Source organism: Athene cunicularia (genome assembly GCF_003259725.1).
Source record: "Athene cunicularia isolate RWA chromosome 3 unlocalized genomic scaffold, athCun1 chr3_part1, whole genome shotgun sequence".
In the NCBI taxonomy this organism is placed as follows: domain Eukaryota; kingdom Metazoa; phylum Chordata; class Aves; order Strigiformes; family Strigidae; genus Athene; species Athene cunicularia.
In genome coordinates this window covers 69297320-69312114 of record NW_020799097.1, presented here as the reverse complement: position 1 = coordinate 69312114, position 14795 = coordinate 69297320, and the positions used below count along the sequence as shown (strand labels likewise).

Here is a 14795-nt window from a genome sequence, read left to right as displayed (position 1 = left end):
GCCCGCCCCTTCCTCCCGCCCGGCCCGGGGCGCTCTCCCCGGACAACTCGACTTTTGCGCCGCGGGGGTGCCGGGCGCCCAACTACATCTGCGTTTGCCTTTGTAACGGGCTGCGTCTGGCATCTCCCCACCATCCCGGCACACGCCTCTTGCAATGCCCCAGGTGTGGAAAGCTCCGCTACCGGGGAAGGATTTAAGTCTGGCGGTGGATCTTACATCTGGGTTCCGCCCCGTGGAAGAACTGCATTTATTTTAAAGTACGATCAACGCTATTAGTAGCTGGCAGGGTGAGGAGGAGCGCTACTGGGAGCTGAGCAGATTGGACGCCAGTGCTGGGCTCCTACTGCTGCTGAAAAAAACAATCTTCTCACAGCCCGGGGGGTGCATTTACAAATGAGACAACAGACCTTAAATTAAAATTAATATGGAGCAAGAAAGGGACTTCAAGTCTCTATGCAGCAAAGCTTGCCATGACAGGCCAAGGAGGTACCACTCAAGATGGTGAAGTCCACCCTGTACGCCACTGTCAGATGCCAGTTTTGGGATACCTGTCAGCCTCCCGCCAGAGTCACAGGATACCTGGCTTTTCTCACACTGATCAGAGGCTGGCCACTTGCAAGGCAATACCACATCTGGTGTCTGTTCAGGAGCCTGGTGGGATTTGACCTCACCAGGCCACCAGCTGGGACATGAGGGAAGGTCTAGGGTGACAGACTGAAACACTCATATAGGTTTCAGGAGGTAGTTCAGTGCTTAGACCTGCTGATGGCCCTTACTTGTTTGGACAAAGATGAAGCTGAAATTAGAAGGAATCGCAAACTCCATCCATCACTTAGTATAAGATAGCCCAGCTTTAAGTGAAGTCAAAACAACTGTCACAAGTGCTCTGTAGTCTTCCATTTACAGTAGTGATTTGCTAGGAATAAAGACCTGAAGTCCTAGTTTCTGCTCCAATCAATATCTACTTATTTTACACACAAAATGCAACAATGTTTATTTTTACTTTCTTATGTGCAGGAGGTGTGAATCTCCTAGGTCTAGATTTACTATGTCTCATGCTTGCCAACAGGAAGTATGTGTGCATACAGACACTCCTACATCTGAAATTACTATATGCATCTTTTAATTAAAGATTTGGAACTTAATTATAGTTACCATACAGCATTTCCTAGAAAACAAAGCTGATAAAAATATTAAATGATGCTACGTGGTTTTTGACATGCATTGGTTCCAACTGCAGTCTCAAATGTAAAATAGGATAATAAACTGATAACAGTTGATTTTTATACAGGATGTTTAAATAATGCATTTCTATAAGCTATCTGTAGCAAACACTTTGTTTCTATTCTAATTTCTCACACTAATTTTTATTAGGAGTCTGAAAGTAAACACCCCTATATTCATGATAATATTTTTCCTAGGGTTTCAATTTCTTATTTACTGGTTATTTATATTTCAGATACATTCTGTGTATGTATACACACATGCATAGGTGCAATGCATGATGGGATAGTGTGGCATGGAACCTGCGGGTTTTGTACTGCTGTATTTCAGATTGTAAAATTAAATCTAAAACGTTTAAAGTCTTCTTTATACACAGATGTAAATGTGCACATGTATCAGCAGATTAGAAATGCAAAAGTTCTACTTTGTTTTCACAGATCAAATGTTTTAAGCTGCTGTTAAACAAACAGACAAAACCATGTAACATTTAGCAAAATTAATAAAGTGGATGATCAATTAAAAACATAAAGGAAAAACTGAGCTGAAGCCAAATGGAGACTTGAAATATCAGCCAAACAATACTGTAAAGATTCTCTTCACTTTTCACTCAGAAGCATCCTTTTCAAAAACAATTCATATAAGTCGTCACTTGGCTTTCAGAGCTTTTTTTTGAAACAAGTGATATTCCTAAACATTTTTTAATGTTTATTAATATGGGCCAGAAGGCTCTGAAAACATGGAGATACAATTTGACTCCCTCTCCCATGCCACGCAGAAGTGATTAATCAATATGCAGATTAGTAGTGGGGTCATTTATTTGTCACTTTCTTCCAATCACTCCAACAAAACAGGATCTTTTTCTTCTCTCAAGTAAGCTATCTGACACTGTATTGATGTTTAAACTATTGTTTAAATGAAAAACTGAACTAGAAATAGCTCATTTTTTGAATGCATACCTTTCGAAATTGGTGTATCTGTATCTTCTCAGTGGAGAAAGTAACTGCAGTTACTTCTGGCCCAGTCAAATTTACTTTTTAAGTGAACTGCTCCAGCAATAATGTCTCATATGAAAGTAATAAAGTCTTTTGCTCAAGTAAGAACACTGTCTATCAGTCATGAGGAAACAAGTTGTGGTGTCTTTCATGATCTGAAAAGCAGTTGCGTTTTCTGGGTGGTGCTCCAAGAAGCTCCTTTGCAGACAAATGTCTACCTCTGTTGTAATGGGCTGACAAAAGAGCAACGTTCAGGATAGATTCTTTTTTTCATTTTCTGAAATAACTTCCATTAAAGATTCATAATCAGCATATTCTTTGAGAGCCTGTATCATTTCATCTAGCATTTCTTCCCCTAGCATGAAACACTCAATATGATGCACTGATCTGCTTATCCTGTGATCAGTAATCCGGTCCTGTGGGAAGTTGTATGTTCTGATCTTCTCCGATCTTCCTTTAGTCCCAATCTATCAGAGAAGAAGAACCAGTTTATCATCATCATCTTTTCATAAAAGGTATGAAATATTAAGCATCTAAAGCAAAAGCTTTCTTTTCCTCCCACAATTATCCAAAATTTGTTATAGTTACATAGTACTCAGACGAATTCAACAGTCACAGTAATTTTTCTCAAATATGCAAAAGAACAATTTTTACTGCATCTTTTCCTAATACTATTCCAGTTCTTCATGCTGTAATCCAGTTTGTTTTATTAAATCGCTAGAATTTACATAATACTGAAATTTTAAGTCTGGTTAAGATAGAATGCAACCTTTACTGTAGAAGTAGAATGGAATTTTTTTTTCCTTGTGTAAGTCCTTCCTAGGATCCTGTTCCTCCATATTTGCATTTATTATTTGCAGTTCAACACAGGAGTTACCCCAAGAACATATGCTTGTACAGAATTATATCTTTACTAAGTGAAACTTACTTGAATCTTTCGAACACTGGTTCTCTTTTTGGTTTCTTCTTCCAGTTTGGCATTGTATAGTTTAGCACAGAGCATTTGCATAGCCTTCTCTTTGTTTCTAATTTGAGATCTTTCTTGCTGACATTCAGACACAATCCCTGCCAAAAATATCATGACATTTAACAGTAACACATGCTAGAACGGTTTTGCAATTTCTACAAGATTTTTATTATGTTACAGTAAGCTGTTTCTTTCTTCAACACATATTTATGATTGGGAATGTAAAAGTCCAGGCTTATTAATGTCTAATGCTACATTCTGGGAGGGAAGTACAGGCTGAGCTGTACAGGTGCTTTAAGACATAAACCAAGAAATTTAATTCAATATGTTGGACAACAGGTAGATAATGAAATAAAAGATAAGTGATGTGATCTGACTTACAGAAGACACCTTTCATACTTGTAATTTTTGCTCACAGTTTCAAGAAATTTAGGATTTAAGGAGCAGTAAAATACATGAGATAGTGACTGTACAGAATATGATCAGAATATACAAAAATGGGCACTATTTTCTTGAAAAAAAGGTGTGGCTTCTCCCCCCAGAACATATAACTCAAGTTAAGATGAGAAGTGAACAACCTAAGAAAGGAATAGGGATAAGAAATACAGGAAGAAGAAAGCACAAGCAAAGTTGTTACTTGGATTTATTTTAAGTAACTCTGGTAAGATTACAGTATGCCTTTATAAGATTACATAGTATTACTTTACGGAAGACTTGTTTGCAAACAACTTTTTGGATTGCAATGAAGGTATATAAAGAGTTGGGATGAGAGAAACAGAAGTAATAACAGGACAACTGAAAAGCAAGAGAGATCAAAAGGAATGAAGAAGGGAAAGATGGAATAGGAAAAAGTCAGGAGATAAGGTGAGATATAAAACTCTCTATGAACCATCTCTAGTGCATAACCACACAAAATTTGCAATATGTTTTTCAGATTTCTGTAACAAGCACTATTAACTACCTCCAGCAAAAGCTAATATTATTTGCTGGTTTTATTTTGTGGTTTTTTTTCCAAACCTGGAAGCAATCCAAAACTTTCTGAATCTGGAATACTTATCTTGAACAGAATTCTATCCTCTCCACTGTTTACCTTCTGCTTTACTGAGGTGATGCAACAAGTGCAGAATGGATTAATGTCTTCAATAAATATGAAGAAATGGGTGGCAAAAATCTGGATACATGAAGATAAAGAGCACTCAGGATTACCCTGAGGCTGTAAAACCTGACTAATGTTTGTGGTAGAGAAGAGGAAAAGTTAAAAAGCAATGAAAGTCAAGGCAGCTGTTGTGGATTGCTCAAAGGGAAATAAAAAGCTTAGGAATGGCCATAAAAAAAAGATATGATAGTTAAAATCAGGTAGTACTAGAGGATGTATCTTTCTTATCCCTCCTACGTTTCCTCACCTGAGCCTTGGGGATAGGCCTCCTAATTATGTGTGTAACCTATGGGAAAGGAGCCAGCAGACAAATGGAAACTGGCACCCTCAGCAGACTCTGCAATTAAAAGCAACATTTTAATATGGAAATAGAAAAATCTCTCTTTCGGAGACTAGTCAAGAAAAGGCAAATCATCAGATTTTAACGTACTCTGTTTTTCAGTTTCTTTTCCATTGCTTGAAAGCTTAAATATAACTTTTTTCATAGTAATTGATCTGGATGCTTTTAGTGTCAGGCTTAATGGCAAAATGGATAGCTTACCTACTGAAGCCAGTACTCTTCACTATTACAAACTGCAGTGGGCACAAAATGGTGCATTTGGAGTACTATAAACACACATGAAAACTGTATGAAAACTCTGCTCTACTGTTGTCCAGGTTTGAAAATAAAACCATTGCTTCAAAAGAAATTCTGACAGCAGTTATGCAATGTAGACCTTGTACTAAGGAAAAAATGAAGCACCTGTTGGAATATGAACTATCCGTACAGCACTGTCTGTGGTATTGACATGTTGGCCTCCAGCTCCACTAGCTCGCTTTGTTTCTATCCGTAGATCTTTTGGATTAATTTGCAGCCTCATCTGTCACGGGAGACAGAAAAAAAAAACAACCAATAAAACAAAAAAAGAACACATTTCTGTGGTTTCTTTCTAAGCAAATGTCAAATATACATAGTTAGTTTATTTTATAAGGCACATGCAGGCAAGATCAAACTTTAAGGTTTATGAGCGGTAGCATATATCAAACTTATATTAACAAACCCTTGTAGCTGGATTGGAATGTAACATGATGGAAGCCAGAAAATCAGATTAATAGTAGTTTAAGGCATAACTATCCCTTAGCACTAATCTTCCCCCTCTTCTGAAAGCTCTGCAGCCTCTTCCAGCAGTTAACCAATATTTGAACATGTTTTTTAGATGAAACGAACATATTCCCTTTGCTGGCTCTAGAATGGGGTGATGGGCTCTGGGAGGAAGCAGTGAGACAACTTTGGGAGAGAATAGGAAGGAGTAACATCTTTGACAACTTGTGAGGTCAACGTAAAATAAAGATCAAAACAAAGCTTTAATTCTTAACCAGTTATTTTTAACTAAGCAAATATGGCAAGAATTAATTATCACCCATACACTTTAGAAGGGGAAAGCAAAACACTACAAAAATGGGAAAAACGAAGTGCTAAAAGAAATTATGATCTCTGTAAAGTAATTCAGTCTTTTGTTACTTTGTAAAAACTGTCATTTTCCACAAAACATGCAAGACACAGTCACAGTGAATTTGCAAGTTATAGTGAAGTAAACTGCCAGTGACTTTCTTGAGATTAAGATTATGAGAAAAAACAGAAATTCCTTATTTCAGTCCCCTAGACAAAAATAAACAAATATGACTTAGTTTAAAACTAAGATTTAAAAAAAAAAATCATTAAGAGAGAATAACAAAGAGACAGAAAATACTTTGGTATCAGCAATAACGCATGTAAAACATTGCTCATGTTAAAGTCTGTTATACTAAGAAATAAATATTACCTCGGTGGGTTGGGGTAATATGGCAACAGTCATTGTGCTAGTGTGAATGCGTCCTTGTTTTTCTGTCTTTGGCACCCGCTGAACACGATGCACTCCTCCTTCAAATTTCAGGTACTTGTAAGCCTCAAGTCCCGATATACTGGCAACTGCATGTCTTAAGCCACCTTAAATACAAAAGAAAAACAGTTGTAAAGCTGTAAGAAAAACTTTTGGTACTATACCGTTACATTTTAAACAGTGTATTTAGACTTGTCATTTGTTTCTTAAAATTATGAAATTTATCATTTAAATACTTAGGCAGAATTATACCAAAAATGCAAGAGAACTCTTAAAAATAAAGCCAGACATATATACTCACACACTGTCTCAAGTAAAAGACTGTCAAATTCTTTTTTATAGAGTCCAATTTATGGTTTTTATTTACATAAAAAGATCATCTATCAACCATGTACATACATGTTCACATAAAATCATAAACCACAGTAGAACTCTAACGCTAGCACTAAGTTTACATAAAGATCAGATTTTGAAAGCCACCTTCAGGAACTACAGCAATTTTTAGTTAGTTCAGAACCTTATCGTTCAATGAGAAAAAACCCACCCTTTTTAATTAAAGAATGAGTATTATTCATACTCTTCTTCCTATCCATTCTGCTCTATGCATCCTACCCATATCTTGTCTTTGCTCCTCCATTTCATCTTAATGGAGTGAGCAGAACTCTTAACTTTTGCCCTTTTTACCAATACATCCAGCAAACGCTTAACAGCAATGTGCTGAGAAACTAGCATTGAACAGCTTGGAACTTGTAGATAAAGCCCAATAAAATGATGGTTTCATGACAGAAAGTTTGTTGCAATAATAGTATATGGCTCTTCATCCTTTGCTAGTGTGCAAATCCTTCAGTCATGCCAGTATAACCTTGAAGGAAGAGAAGTGATGGCACTATAAATTAATGTAATTTTTCACCTTTTCTGGTTTTCAGTCCAGCTCAGTTCCCAGATCCCAGACACACTGGATGGTGTGTCAATGGAATGATTAAAGGGAAGATAGGTGGCCTTGAAAGAATATTGCTGTTGAAGTCTTGCATGAAACCACAGCTGAGGAAAAGCAGCAGCACATACTTCTCAGAAATACCATTTTAGGCTACTTCTAGACTAAGGAAATCAACCATAGGGATAAGATAGCAGCTTTTTTAAAAGGGTAAATGAAGACAACATAGAATCTGAGAATGTCAGAGCAGGAAAAAATAATCAGCCAGAACATAGGCCAGGTTTTTTACCTTCACAGAGAATGTTTGCAAATATTTTTATTCTACAGAAATGTAAAATTCTCTCATAACTTTACTAAAACATACTTCCTTTTAGTCATATTTGTGGAAATTAGCCTAATCCACGTCTTCTTTTTACTTCATCTCATTTCTGTCCTTCTGACTTATAAAATTTTTCTCCTACTTGTACAAATCTGTACCACTTCTATTCAGACATACTGTTCAACATACCTAGTGCTTCACTGATTTAATTTATAGCCATTATCTACTATCAATTCTGTAAGACAGATCTATCATGTGTAGAATAAATCTGACTGTGAGCATGTAGTTTAACAGATAAAAATCAAAGTTTAGATCAGTAAGTTTCATTCTAACAGGTAGTGTGAAATATTTCTACTGCTATGCAAACCCTATGCGAATGAACAAAAGATTTCTCCTTTACTCTGAAAGATCTTATAAAATCTATAATAATTAATGTAGTTGAGGAATAAAACTTACTTACTCCTTTACACAGGAGTATACAAATAGATACTAAAAAAAAATAAATCATAAGCAACATCTCTGCACATGAGGAAGAAGCTAGGCTATGTCAGGAGTAAAAATAATATGAATGTCCACAAGGCTATGACACTATTGACAAGTATTAATCATGTGATAAGCAGTTAATTGCAAAAGCTAATGTTGGGTCTTTTCTCCCTCACTTCTCCTGGCATTAATGCATATACACCATGGGTACAGTCTGTCTATGTCAGCTGCACCCACATCGGTGACATGTTAAGTCTGTAGTGATAACAGTGTGCCTGTGGCAATGTAGCAGTTAGCAGGAGATGACCAAGAGTCTGCTTCAGAAGAAAGGTATTTAGGTCATACTGCTTCAAATCAACTATCACCAACACAGGCTTAATATGAAATGCTGCCAAATCCAATGAAATTTCAACAACCCCCCTGGCAGAAATGTCATAGGACTGTCAAATACAGTTAGTTCTTACTAACTACATACAGTTAATGCTAATACTATTATAGTTAATAATATTATTAATACAATTAATTATATATCATAAGATTATATGACAATATTATAAGAATTATATTTAATTATAATAATAATATATAATTATGTAGTTTATATAATAACATTATAGTTAATGCTTGCCCCTTTCAATTAAAATGTCCCTGTCTATCGTGAAAGCTGTCGTGCACAGAAGAGGGGTGTGAGTTTAAACTCATTTTTTATGTGGCATCTTATACCCACATTGAGACAAAATCCCCTATCTGTGTCTCTGCCTGCCACTGCAGGGTGAGATGCACTGGATAAAGGACATGTGGGTTCATACTTTAATGTGTGTGCTAAATCTTGAACATGCTATTTTGCACAGTGGCATCCCTCAGTAAGTCAATAAAGTCATTTAAGAGTGGACTGAAACCAGTTCTTAATTGCAGCTTTGTTTAAGATTTACCTTGTTCACACATGCTCACATTTAGATTTCAACCGAATTCTGCAGTTCTCTGAAATGAGGGAATTTGATGTTTTAATGTAGGACCTAGCTTCTGCTCGTGCAGTCCATAAAAATGGGGCATGGATGGGATACAACAGCCCAGTGTCATCAGCAAGCATACTTAACTCCATTCTTACTCAGCACAGCACAGGCACTTTGAACCTTAGGGTTTAAACACTGGCAGCCTTTTGGTAGTGCTGCCATCTATAATACCCCTACCTCCCGAATTATTTCTAGCTCCTCAGTTTTGATAATATGTGGTCACGCTAGTTAAGATCAGAAGATACACTGCAGGAGGCTGACAACAGCTAGGGCTGCCTTTATTTTTCTCTAAATTTACATTCTATTTTGCTCACCATCCATTGTCTTCAGCATAAGCAGGCCCTCAGCAAGACAGAAAGAGTTTTAAAAAAATACATATCCATTAAAAAGCTAGCAGTTTCAAAGAGAAAATACAGTTAGATATATACTAGGTTAATGTATTACTTTTATTTCCCATTTAGGCATTAAAGAGAATGCCTCAGAGGGTGCAGGCTCCTTGTCCAAGGACTGAGCTTTCATCAAATAGGTAGTCAAGCACAACTCCTTTTCTCTTCCAACCACAGGACTGCAAGTTGAGTCAGTCCTGACTTAAACCTATTTAACAACAGAGAGTTTTTAAGCCAAATCAGTGGATTAATCCAACTAGCTCTGTGGCTTCAAAATTGCTAGAGGTAAGAGGGAACATATAGCTGACAGCTGTCTGGAAGGTGGGACAGCCCAGCTGACTCTGAATCTGTGCTCTGAAGGTGAAGTTGTTTGTGAGTGCTGGGGTTTACCCCATCTAAGTCTTGCCTCAATGGAAAAAGCAACTCTCTGCTCCCCCTAGTATATAAAATAAAGACCACCCAGACCCTTCCCCCACTCTGTTTACACCCATCTAACCTACACCATGTTTATTCCATTTATTAAAAAAAAAAAAAAAAAAAAGTTAATAGATTTCTGTTGGCTTTGAAGGCTGAACTGGCTCAGTTCTTGGCAAAGTGTTTGGCCATGAATGAGGATAAATGTGACTTTCCTCTTTCAGCAACAAGCTGTGCTGTAACATGAAGCTGCTTCTTGTCCCTAACTTTGCTTACACTGTGCAAACAGTTTACCTGACAAATGATCTCTTGACCATAAAAATAAAATTATTAATAGTAAAAAAATCTAGGTAAGAGGCAATACTGAATTCAAGTATCATTAAATTAAAAAAATGTATATTAATTGACAGCAGCCACTCTGGGAGATACTGTGAAAACCCAAGTTTATGTTCATCAACTTGAAACAAGTCACCTGCTAAGAACTCTAAAGAAAGTTCTTTAGATATTGTACACATATAACACTTTTAAAATCAAATTCTACTACAGATTTTAAGAACCCAGAACTCTAAATGAAATCCATAATAAAATACAATTGTATCCGCATATCTGAAAGATGAAGACATCCCTTTGTTTGAAATGTGAATACAGACAACAAATCAAGCCTGCACTTAGATTTTCAAGTTCTGAGTTTGTGACTATGTTTCTTCCATGGAGTCCATTTTTGAACCATCTTATAATCTCTCAATACACAACAGTGAATCAAAAATTGTACTTACGCAAGAAGGGCACAGAAAGACCCTCCATTAGAAGGAGAAAGTAGCTCACTGGACATGAGAAACTCAATTAGGAGAGTTGTGGATATTAATTTTTTGTGAATTTCTGCATGGTTAAAACAGAAACAGCTCAAGATACTTGATAATATCAGAGTCCAAAATGTGGTGTAAGTAAGCAGAAGTAGTGTTAGAAGACGCTTCACATTTCTCAAAGCTTGTTAAAAGTCTCTCCGCAATTATACTAAGAGCTGACTGAAAAGAGACTATAGTTTTTCCTGACAGACTGCATATCCTAACATCCTAGCTTTTCTCAATTCTGTAGTTTCACTTAAAAAAATAAAAGAATGCTGATGAAAGTATGAATAAAGTGTCACAACCAATCTGAGCTAGGAGCACCAGTGCCCATCTACTGATCCATACCCACTATGATATATATATAGATATATATAGATATATAGATATATACACACATCACCTCCACAGCAATATGTAATCAAGGAAAACGTGTTAGCTTTACTCACAAGAGCACGGGTAACAGTGAGTCTGTTGATCTGTTAACACAAACTTAGCAAATCTAGCCTGCTGAGAAACGTGGCTAGCAATATGTCAATCAAAACCCCAAACCCCTGCCACTTGTTGGGCATGTTTCGGATTGCAGTTTCACAGTTGGCTTAAAATGACTGAACCTCTTGCTGCTGGAAGGAGATCCTGCTTTTCTCACTGCCACCACCACCAGCCACACACTTCTGCTTCCACCACCCCCATAAGCATTTCTCCTCTTCTCTTGTGCTGGATTACCTGTAAACTAATCAGGGGGTGTGGGGGTGTGTACTATTTTTCAGTTGGATTGACTTGGTGATGAGACTCTATGAAGATGCATAATTACAAGTGCCAATGCAAAGAAGTCATCAGTAACACAGAGACAGCAGCCTCATCCTTGTGAAACAACTTTACACACTAACTGGATTAAGCTAATATTAACTAACATGTGCCACTGCCTCAGTTTGTTGTGTAAACATACCAATCCCCATCTTTGCAAAGACACTGTTCCATGAGATGCAGTGAACTAACTTCGTAGCTCATCACCTGAAGATCCAGTTTTTCCACCTTCCTGCATTCAGCTCCATGTTGCTGCTTATCTTATACTAGCTCTAAGGCTCATGAGAACCGACTTAACACATTAACTAGGCAAAAAACTATCCCAGTTGTAAAAAACAAACTCTTTGCCAGTTTAAGTAAAAGGATGTCAAAACAAACAACAAAAAAAAAAGGTGGGACTGCTCAGACATGCAGAGAGGTAGTGAGAAAGGAGAAAGATCTCCTTTTACTAGCATCAAGCTGTCAAACTGGTTACCTATGAAATTTTAGTTTTTTAGTTGAAAACTTTCTTAGTTAGATCTTTTCTCTCAAAATTTCAACAGTTCCCCCACTTTGCTAATCCTTTAGCTGTTACAGATGAGCTCTATTCCAAACATCCCATTCCTTACATAAATTCTCAGATCACATTTTTTTAGATAAATTCAAGATGCTTTAGATTAAGCCCCAAGAATAGTTTTAATTATATTGATCCCTCTTTGCCCAGGGATCCATAACAATAAATAGACCTTCAATCGACACCAAACTGATCTATAAACACTAGAATCATTACGTAACTAAGTAGAACAGCACATACAAAGTATATGTAATCTGTATTTGTAAAAAAATAAAGCTAAAACAATGTATCTGCATCACTTTCTGAATTTTCTTCCGCCAAGCACATAGTTAATTTCTACTCTTTTAATCTAATGAAAGGCAAGTTTTATTTTTTAGCAGTTTAGTATTTTAATTGAAATTCCATTTCAGAATTACTTTCTTAAATACAGAAGCTGAGGAAAATTCTACTCAGACTTTCAATCGATCTTCCACTTCTAAAATTAAGTTAGTTCAAATTAGCTTCCTGTAATCAGGAAATTCAAGTGTCATATGAGTGAGTGTTTCAACTTAAATTAAAAAGTTGCAAAGATTTAAGTATTTTCATTACTGACCTATTTCACTGGGAAAGTATTCTAGTATTTCAAATTTCCACTTTTTATAGGCAGCATATCGTTGATACATATCAAGTATCTCCGAGGTGAACAGCATGGCTTCCTGCCCTCCAACTCCAGCCGTTACTTCCATGACAAGATTACTCTCATCTGTTTCTTCTGAAGGAATCAAAAGCAACACTATCTGCAAATACAAAGACACCCAGCTAAGACTTTCCCCTGACACTGCTATCCACAACTGAAATAGTATAAAACACCAGACAAGACTGTAATCGATCTAGGCTGCCTTCTGCACTAACTCAACGGTTGCCCAGAGGACAGGCTTCTCATGCCTATGGCAGTGAAGCAGCAGCAGTCAGGAAGAGGTGTGGGGAAGTGCTGCATTGCAGGAAGGCTCCCTGTGTCTGTTCCTGGTCACAGGAGCTACACAGGCCTCTCTCAAGACCTATGAAACTTCACAGAAGTTTTCACACATCAGGAGCACTGCGACATCTGGACACCACAGGACACACGCTGGTTCCAGCAAGACAACTGAGCATCTCCCTTCCCATCTGATTCCCTTCTAACCTGGTCTCAGCTGCAGAGTTAAGAAGGTATGGATGTTCAGGACAGTCCTTCAACAACAACAAACCTGTATTATTCATTTATTTGAGAGCAGCTCTGTGGAGGACTTGGGAGTAGCACTCTATGGAAAACTGAGTATGAGCCAGCAGTGTGTGCTCACAGCCCAGAGATCCAACCGTACCCTGGGCTACATGAAGAGAACTGGGGCCAGCAGGTCGAGGGAGGGGATTCTGCCTCTCCAGTCTGCTCTCCTGAGACCCTACCAGGAGTACTGGGTCCAGCTCTGGGGCCCCCAACATAAGAATGACATGGACTTCCTCAAGTGGTTCCAGAGGAGGCCACAAAGATGATCAGGGGCTGGAGCACCTCCCCTGTGAGGACAGGCTGATCAGCCCAGAGAAGAGAAGGCTCTGGGGAGACCTTACAGCGGCCTTCCAGTACTTAAAGGGGGCTATAGGAAAGATGGGGAGGGACTCTTCATCAGGGAGTGTAGCGATAGGATGAGGACTAAAGTTCTTAAACTGAAAGAGGGTCGATTTAGATTAGACAAAGGGAAAAAATTCTTCACTGTGAGGGTGGTGAGGCACTGGAACAGGTTGCCCAGAGAAGCTGTGGCTGCCCCCTCCCTGGCAGTGTTCCAGGCCAGGCTGGACGGGGCTTTGAGCAACCTGGTCTAGTGGGAGGTGTCCCTGCCTATGGCAGGGGGGTTGGAACTAGATGATCTTTAACATCTCTTCCAACCCAAACCATTCTATGATTCTATGATTTATTTAAAAAGGGAGATCCAGGCTTCTACTGATCTGTAGAAGAAAGATAGACCAGAACCCCAAAAATATATCACAATTTTGCAGGCTGGATCAAAAACTCTGAATGATTTGCAAATGCTTTTCAACCTTTTCAATCATCTACCTTTACTAGCATCAGGTGATGCTTCTTTCCACAAACTTCATCTTTTGGCAAATTCCTAAGTATTTCCTAAAATATTTTTAAAGTGACAGTTGCACTGTTATTGAAGGAATAAAGAATGTGACAGTACCACTTTCTACTTCACACTAACATTAAGAACATGTAACAATGTAAAGATCATTATTTTCATATTAAATAACACAGACACTATAGACTGCTATCTTAATATAGACTCTACAAAGTAGTTACACAGTATTAAACTATTTTTTTCCAAAACATTAGTGTGTGCAATACTATATAAGTTTAGTATTTCCCATAGATAAAAAGTTGGACATCCATAAAGGTACACCCAGACAAGACAAAGTATAGCACCTTTTTATAAAGATGTACTGATTCAAACAATTTCAGATATAAGAAGGCACTTATTTACAGGCTCTCTTTGTACCATCTGCATTTTTCATTTTCCTTAGATAAAAGACACTAGTTGAGGAGTATAATTGGCAGGGAGGGGAAAAGGAGAAGAGTTTATCTTATACATCTTATTTTGATGTGAATACAATTCCTCTTTCTTAATTTATGAACAGCAGGGAAATACGATGCTTTTAAAGGGGATCTAACCTGGTGTTTCAGTTCAGCTATCTCTTCTTCACAGGAGGCAATTTCCTTTTCTGTAAGCTTCCGGAAATCTTCGCTCTCATCTGGAATATTTGAGTATGGTTAATCCTCAGACTTATACAGTGTCTACTCTCAGAAAACATTCTGAAAAATAACCACATGAAGA

General features: G+C 37.6%; 2 protein-coding genes across 2 annotated transcripts in view; both read right to left on the bottom strand.

Moving 5' to 3' along the window:
• The window catches only part of FBXO5 (F-box protein 5), an 8509-nt gene extending 6228 nt beyond the window's left edge, over positions 1–2281 (bottom strand). Inside the window, exon 1 of the mRNA XM_026845779.1 lies at positions 2181–2281. The gene's annotated coding sequence lies outside the window, so the exon portion shown is untranslated. The remainder of the gene's footprint in view (positions 1–2180) is intronic.
• On the bottom strand, positions 2016–14789 carry MTRF1L (mitochondrial translational release factor 1 like). The gene is made up of 6 exons (XM_026845780.1): positions 14633–14789; positions 12545–12728; positions 6142–6305; positions 5082–5199; positions 3145–3281; positions 2016–2683 (listed from the first exon to the last, which is right to left on the bottom strand). Exons 2-6 carry the CDS (start codon positions 12675–12677, stop codon positions 2468–2470), a joined length of 768 nt encoding a protein of 255 aa, XP_026701581.1. The 5' UTR covers positions 12678–12728; positions 14633–14789; the 3' UTR covers positions 2016–2467.
• Between the last annotated feature and the right edge of the window lie 6 nt (positions 14790–14795).